At 33.6% G+C, this 7905-nt stretch overlaps 1 protein-coding gene across 1 annotated transcript in view; it reads left to right on the forward strand.

The window, feature by feature from the left end:
- MEOX2 (mesenchyme homeobox 2) overlaps positions 1 to 7438 on the forward strand; it is a 66709-nt gene extending 59271 nt beyond the window's left edge. Inside the window, exon 3 of the mRNA XM_024577247.4 lies at positions 5925 to 7438. Within this exon, the coding sequence (XP_024433015.2) occupies positions 5925 to 6149 (225 nt within the window). The 3' untranslated portion in view covers positions 6150 to 7438. The remainder of the gene's footprint in view (positions 1 to 5924) is intronic.
- The last annotated feature ends 467 nt before the right edge of the window (positions 7439 to 7905 follow it).

The raw sequence follows: 7905 nt of genomic DNA on the forward strand, positions 1-7905 counted from the left end.
GAGATAAAATGTTCAGCAAATGACAACAAGGATTCTTCTGATTTACAGCATTTTTATTAAAGGCAAAAATATGCATTCTAGATTTTGAAATACATCATTCAAACAAATTAATCACAGCAAAATTTTCTTGGCTGCTTTCTTCAGTAAATAGAGTCAAGATGTGAATAAATGTTTTTTCTATTTAGTTAAAGAGTAGTTTGATTATCCAGGCAATGTAAATACTAAATACTTTGTCAGCGAAGGGATTAAAAGTGAGACTTCTTTATAATAAGGGCACGTTCTGAAAAGTAAGGTCTATAACCAAACACTATAAATGTGCACTACTAAGACAGCAGGCTATTATATACTTATACTACTTTTTAATAAGATTTTGTTGGAAAATATTATCTGAATGCAGAGATATAAAGAACCTCTGAGGTTTTGTTCATATTGCTTTGACTTGTAAATAATAGTATTTTTTTCATTACTCAGATTCTGGGGATAAGGGATTTATTCTTATCTGGGTTGTTAATTTTACTATATAACAAAACACACTTTATATGGACCTAAACTTGAACAACAAAAGAAAAATAAATTAAAAAAACTTCACGTATACAACATTTTTCAGAGAAATTGCAGACTAGAAGATAAAATTAGCTTTAAGCTCAAATACAATAATAAAAGTTCACAAATTTATACATCATGCTCCACAATGGACAGATTTGTTTTAAGTGTATGCAATTTAATATGTGATGATCCAATATCCTAGACCCTAGTAACAACAAGAGCATGAGATTCCCAGAAGAAGGAAAATATTTGATATGCTGGCAGTGTGACAGCATAGCAGTGTGGGGCACTGAGCCCAGGGTTGGAGTTGTATACCATCTAATGGACCATTGGGGGAATCTCTTAGCAAGGGCTTAGCAATGACACCAACTAAACAGCAAACACTTCAAGGATATTCTGTGAAATATGAGGTTAATCCTTATGTCAAATGCTTCATATTCAGCCAGCATACTGGTGTTTACATAGCTCTCTCTTCTTGACTGTGAATGCCTTCAGGGCAGGGACTCCGTCTTATTTATTTGTACATTCTCACCTTTCATCTATCAAAGTACCTGTTCCTAGACCTTCAGTAACATTAAGATATTAAGTATATGAATGAATGAACATATGGGGACTTCAAGTCACCAAGGACACCTAAGATCAATTTTACTTATTTTATAAATGCACATTATTATATGAAACATGCTTTGGAATTTTTATAAAACTAAATAACATTTTGAAATGAGGTATTAGGCATTTGAGTGACTATGCTTTTGCTATCTTAAAAACAAAACATAAGCTATTTTTTCAATCCAACCAATTAAACTGGATTATAAAGTGATACAAAATTAAATTATTTTTTTATTTATAAAACTTTTATTACTACTATAGCAATATTGACTTACAATCTGTGATTGCTTTTATAGATTTATTTATAATACAGATGCTAGTAGAAAAACATATACTTTTCCTCAAAATCTTCCTCTCCTTATTTCACTTTAGCCTAATATTTTATAATATATTTTAAAATAAATGTAGATACACTGGCTTTTGAATTTTTACACTTTTCCTTCACATTTTTATAAGATTGTTCAATATGTATTTGTTGCTTTCTTGCTGTTCCATTACTAATTTCATGGAATTCCAGTATCAAATATGTAATCTAACTCCTAAATAAAATAGTACATAAAGCTACTAGGATTACTATATAATCATCAAATGCTTTCAGATATATTTATACATCTTTAGTATGCATTTATCCATCTAGATGTACATAGGTATAGCTACTATTGAAAACTATGGTGTCTTTTATCAGTCTGTTTTAAAAATTAAAATGGCAAAATTTCACATGATAACATAGAAAACAACACAAAATCGCCTATACTACTTCTAAAATCAATACCATATTCTTGCCTTTTTTTCATATAAAATTGCACAGAACAATTTTTATACTGGTACTATAGAATTACTGAACCCCTTTTCCTAGAAGAAGGAAATAAGAGTAGATTCTGAGAAATCTTTTCCTCCCATTTTCTGCCAAGATGATCTCGACTGAATATCTCAGCTCTTGGTGACAATAATGATAATGAGTTTCTTCCATCTGGACTTGTCCATGGAGAAAATGTCCCTAGGGAGAATCTTGAAAGACTCATTATTCCAATATTACAAATATGAAAATTGAGGCAGAGAGAAGTATAATTTTCTCAAATTCACGCAAAAACTCAGAAGTGAAGCCAGGAGTGGAACACAACTCATGTGGAAAAGATCTAATGCAACAGGCAATGTCAGGCTTGCAAAGGTAATTAAAGTGAGTAGTATAATTACATAAATTACAGTACAGGAAAATAGTGTCATATTTACAAACCTAATTATATCGAGTAGGAGAATTACCTGAATGATAGTAATCATATGGCTATGTTCACATATTTTATATGCTTTATTTTTTGTCTGGAATGTTTAAAAAGTAGGAGTTTGAAGTGTAACAGGAACAAAAATAATTAAAGATTAAAAAAATACAATAAAAGAACAAACTGGAGCCAAACAAACCCCGGGTTTAAGTTTTGGCTCCACATCTACCCATCTGTGTAATCTTAGGCAAGTCACCTAACGTGTAAGTCTCAACTTCCTCATCTATAAAATAGGAATAATATTAAAAATATCTAGAAAAATTGTATTACAAATAATGTATGAATAGCACCTGTTAGCATGGTTGGATAGCTATAAGAAGGTACATTTGGTAATTAAATAATAACAATACATGCATACCCATCAGCTAGTTTTCAATCAATCTTCTTCTAATATATTTTGAGTTATTCATCAGTTTGATTGTCAAATGGGTTAATATATGAATGAGTAAAATATGATACAAGATTTCAGTTATGGCCTAATAGACCACTGAAAATCCAGAGTGAGAAATGTCTCCATTTCAATATTTTTGGGTTCAGGCATCTGAGGAAATTACTAATTTTGATGGAGAATTATCATTTGAAGAACAGTAAAATAAAAGCATCTTTGGAAATTTATATTTATTTTTACTTTCCCTTTGACACTGTGCATTTACAGAAATGGAGATTGTTTCTAAAATGAAAATGGAGAATATTAAAAATATTCCTAGAGTAGAGTAAAACAGAACTATCTATTCCTGATATAAAGACTTATTATGCAATTAGAATAATTAGGACTGTGGTTTTGTCATGAGGAGAGGAAATTGAGTGCATCAATAAAGCTGCACTTATATGGAAACTTCATTTATGACAGAGTTAAATGCAGTGGTCACTGGAAAAAGGGGAGACTATTTAATAAATGGTCCTGGAACAACTTGTTATCTATATGGAATAAAGTGAATTTAGATCTGTTCTTCACAATATGTATGAAAATCAGTACTTCGTGGATTACACTCTTCAATTTGAAGTGCAAACCTTAAAACTTTTAGAAGGACACACAGAAGAATTTCTTAATGCCCTCAGCAGAAAGAAGGTTTTTCATGAAGACAGAAAACCGATAGGCATAACAGAAAAAATTGAAAATTTGAGTATATGAAATTTTAGAGTTTCTGATCAGCAAAGGAAATCTAAGAAATGAAAAAGACACACAATAAGTTGAGAGAATGTAATAGCAGCCATATAATCACAAAGCATTAAATTAGCATTCAGAACATATTTTAAAAAATCTATAAAGAATAAAATAAAATTTAAAAGAATCAACATAAGCCAAATATGAGGAGCTTTTCCAGAAAAGAGGAAATGTAAATGTGCCATAAATATTTTAAAGATACTTTTATTCATTAGTAATGGGAAATGCAAAATAAGAACATGTTTATGTAACATTTATAATCATTGTATTGGAAAAAATAACCGATAACTCCAAATGTTGGCAACTGCATGATCAGTAAAAACTCTTACACATTGTTCTATGCAGGGTTAAGCTGCTGCAACCTTGGAAAAAATTTTTCTGTATTATCATGTTAAGTTGAACATTCATACTTCTGTGACCTACTAATGGAACTCCTGGATATACACTTACAGAAGTTCTGTCACATGTTTATCAGAACACAAATGCAAGAATGTCGCAGCATCATTTATAAAAGAAAAAAAAAAGGAATTCAAGTGTCCATGGAGAGGAGAATAAAACTGTTGTATATTTACACAATGGAATAGTATAAATCATTAAAAAAATAAATTAATGCAGTCCCTTGAATCAGTAGGGATAGGGCAAGAAGCCTTAATTAAGAACATTCTATGTTGATAAGCCTAAAAAACTGTCAGAATTAAACAGTACTTTTTTTAGAGTCACAAGTTCTGAAAGCTATTTGTTTGCTTTAAATACAGACTTGGGATGACAAACACAAAATTCAGGCTTGTGGCAACTTTGAGTAGGGTAGACAGAGAAATGCAATATGAAAGGACACTTAGCCTGACAAAAATATATAATGATAAGAAATGCAATGTGAAAATAACTAAGTTCCTCCTAAAGAAGACAGTGAGCCCTGGCCAGGGGGCTCAGCTGGTTGGAGCATCATCGTCCCATACACCAAAAGGTCGCAGGTTCAATTCCAAGTCTGGGAACATACCTAGGCTGCAGGTTCAATCCATGGGCGGGGTGCGTGCAGGAGGCAACTGATCAGTGTTTCTCTCTCTCTCTGTGTCTCTCAAGTCAATGAACATATCCTCAAACGAGGATTTTAAAAAATGATGGTGAAATGATGCCAATAACTAGTTTTCTTATTTTTCTGGTTCTGATCATGAATGGACATCTAATACATGTTTAAAAAAATATATATATAATGTTTTAGGCGAATTCAACTAATATTTTAGAAGGAAAACTTACCTCTACAAAGCTAATGTCAATTATATAATGTATAATCTCAGTATTAGCATTTAACAAACGTCAGTGGAAATTTTTTATTTTGACCTTATTTTTAGGAAATAATTGGAATCTTATATATACGAAGTAAAATAAAAGTACAAAAGGCAGAAAAAAAGGATAGTTCAGAAGAAGATGGACTTCCCTGGCTGGTGTGGCTCAGTGGATTGAGGGCTTGCCTGCGAGCCCAAGGGTCATCAGGTGGACTCCCAGTCAGGGCACATGCCTGGGTTTCAAGGCCAGGTCTCCAGTAGGGGGCGTGCGATAGGCAACCACATATTGATGTTTCTCTTCCTCCCTCTTTCTCCCTCCCTTCCCCTCTGTCTAAAAATAAATAAAATCTTTTAAAAAAAAAAGAAGAAGAAGGAGAAGAAGAAGATGGACTGACTCCGAGGTAGCATATTCAAATAAAGCTTTGGGAATGCAGTAGTGGACTGCAGTGAACAGAATGACCTTTCAGACACAGCTGCAGCAGTAGCTCCCTGAGCATGATTTAAATTGGTTCCGGAATGGGCCACTAGGTGCCATCGTCATGTCAAACACCTTGTGGGAGGGGGAAGATGTTTCACCAAGCTAGTTACTAAAATGTTCTAACTATGGATGGCACCAGGTGGGTACTAGGATTGTGATCACTTCATAAGGCAGACACATATAGTTGCTACATTGTGCACCTGAAACTAATGGAACTATAATTGAAAAATAAATTTTAAAAATGTTAGCTCTGACTTACAGAATCTCTTTGTAAAGCCAAAAACCTGTGAGCAACCTAAAATGTGAGTTCTCCTCATCTATTGTTACATGGTGTGTCAGATAGTTGAAATGTAGTATTTCGTATGCACCTTCTGAAAGTTTCAGACTTATTCTCATGAACGTGGGACCTGATTAAATTCGAAGTCGGTTTGTTTTTTATATTCATTCCTTCCTAGTGTCTTTGTATAAGCCTTTGAGGAGCTATTTTTTCATGGACAACAGAAACGGAGGAAAAATGCCGTTTAACTTTCTTTGTTCTGCTTGTTTGTTCCTTTTCTTTGTTAAAGGTGAAGGTCTGGTTCCAGAACAGGCGAATGAAGTGGAAGAGAGTAAAAGGGGGCCAGCAAGGAGCTGCAGCTCGAGAAAAAGAACTGGTGAATGTGAAAAAAGGAACACTTCTCCCTTCCGAGCTCTCGGGAATTGGCGCGGCCACCCTCCAGCAAACAGGAGACTCTCTAGCCAACGAAGACAGCCACGACAGTGACCACAGCTCAGAGCATGCACACTTATGATACACACAGAGAGGACCGGCTGCATTCTCAGGAAAGAAACGTGATGGCAAGCCTTACTCAAACATCGTTTACACAGAGAGCTGACTATGGCAGCGATTTTTAATGTTATTAAATTCAGGCATCTCGAGTCTGTTTCTCATGATTTACAGAGGGTGTTACGCTAAGTGCCACTTATTAAAAGATGCTTCCACCGTGAAGATGGAGAAGGTGAACTGGCTTTGAATATTCCGGATGTGTTTGCTTTTGCTTGCACTGAAAATTCAATTGCTATCAAGAGCAAACTGTGAGACGTTTTTATTCAACGTGCCTCCAGAATGAAGATGCAGAAGATGAACTTGCTTTAAACATTCCAGATGTACGAGCTGGTGTGTATGGCAGTGGGCAGGTATTTGCTGTTGCTTGCACTGACAATTACATTGCTATCAAGAATAAATCATGAAACATTTTATCCTGAACAACCACAGTGCCTGAAATCACTCTTAAGTGGGAAAAATGTATTTTAACTCTGTATATATTACCCTTAAGTCATTTTCCTGTCTTCACTAAGTTTAGCAATACATTCATATTAGCTGATGAAACAGGCACTCACGATGACAAGCAGAAACAGCTTCTTGTCTTTTTCTACATTTTGTCATCCCAGAAACAATCAGCACATGCTTACTTGTGTTCAAGTAGAGAAAATACATTAGAGTCTGATAGGACATATTCTTGTACCACAGACAAAACAAATCTTATGTTGCATTTTCTATCAACTGCTGCTAATACATTATTATGAGTTACCTAGCTCCTCAATTCTTCCTATCTTATAGCTTGAAAAAAAAATTAGGATCATAGGCAAATCAGTTACCTTGCAGAAAGAGCTTTGTATGACAGACATTGTCTGATTTTATTACTATAAAATGTTAGCTGTTGTGAATATCATTTAATTTACAAGAAAAACGTTTTCCCCTGATTGGTGATGATGTTAGACAAGTTTCAAAACATACTGATTCCTCAAGTTGGTAGACAATGAAATTCTGAATGTCTTCAAATAAAATTCAGTAAAAACACATTATTTTTTCATATATGATGTATTCATGCAGAACAACAATCTTTGTATTTTGTAAAAAAAAAGTGTTTAATAAATGATCCTTTGTAAATAATTTTGGTCTCCCTACTGTGATTTCCTAAAGCTTTACAGGTTTTAATAAACATACTTAAGAAAGTGCCAAGTTCATCTGTATCAAATGATCATGTTAATGAATCATGTACATTTTTAGTTCCAAATTTTTTTGTTATAATAAATCAATCCTGAGGTAATCAAAGATCATATAAGTATATATTAAGCCATTTCCCCAGTTTGAAGCATATGCCAAATGGGTTTCTTTGTGTGTTTTATTATATCAAAGATAAAAGTAGGAGAAAATATAGTATTATTCACTACAATGAGATAAATAAAAGTCACACATTTAAAAATATGTTTAATATATGTGAATTAATTGAATAACTAAGTCAAAATATCCAAGGTTGTTGACGTGAAAACAAGCTAAATAAACTGATGAGCATTCTCAGTACTGACGGCCATTGCCAGTGCAAGGAGTCCAAGATGTGTCATGCGTGATTGCACACACACTGGGTACCTTAGTCCTACTTACGACTTTACAGCATTGTTCTTAATGTGGTCCATACTTTAACCAGAAATGTATTGAAATATACAGCAGCTTTCCCTTCCCCCTAAATAATTAGAAATAGAAATAGTGGAAAATAGTTGGTAAAC

Source organism: Desmodus rotundus, chromosome 6 (genome assembly GCF_022682495.2).
Source record: "Desmodus rotundus isolate HL8 chromosome 6, HLdesRot8A.1, whole genome shotgun sequence".
Lineage (NCBI taxonomy): Eukaryota > Metazoa > Chordata > Mammalia > Chiroptera > Phyllostomidae > Desmodus > Desmodus rotundus.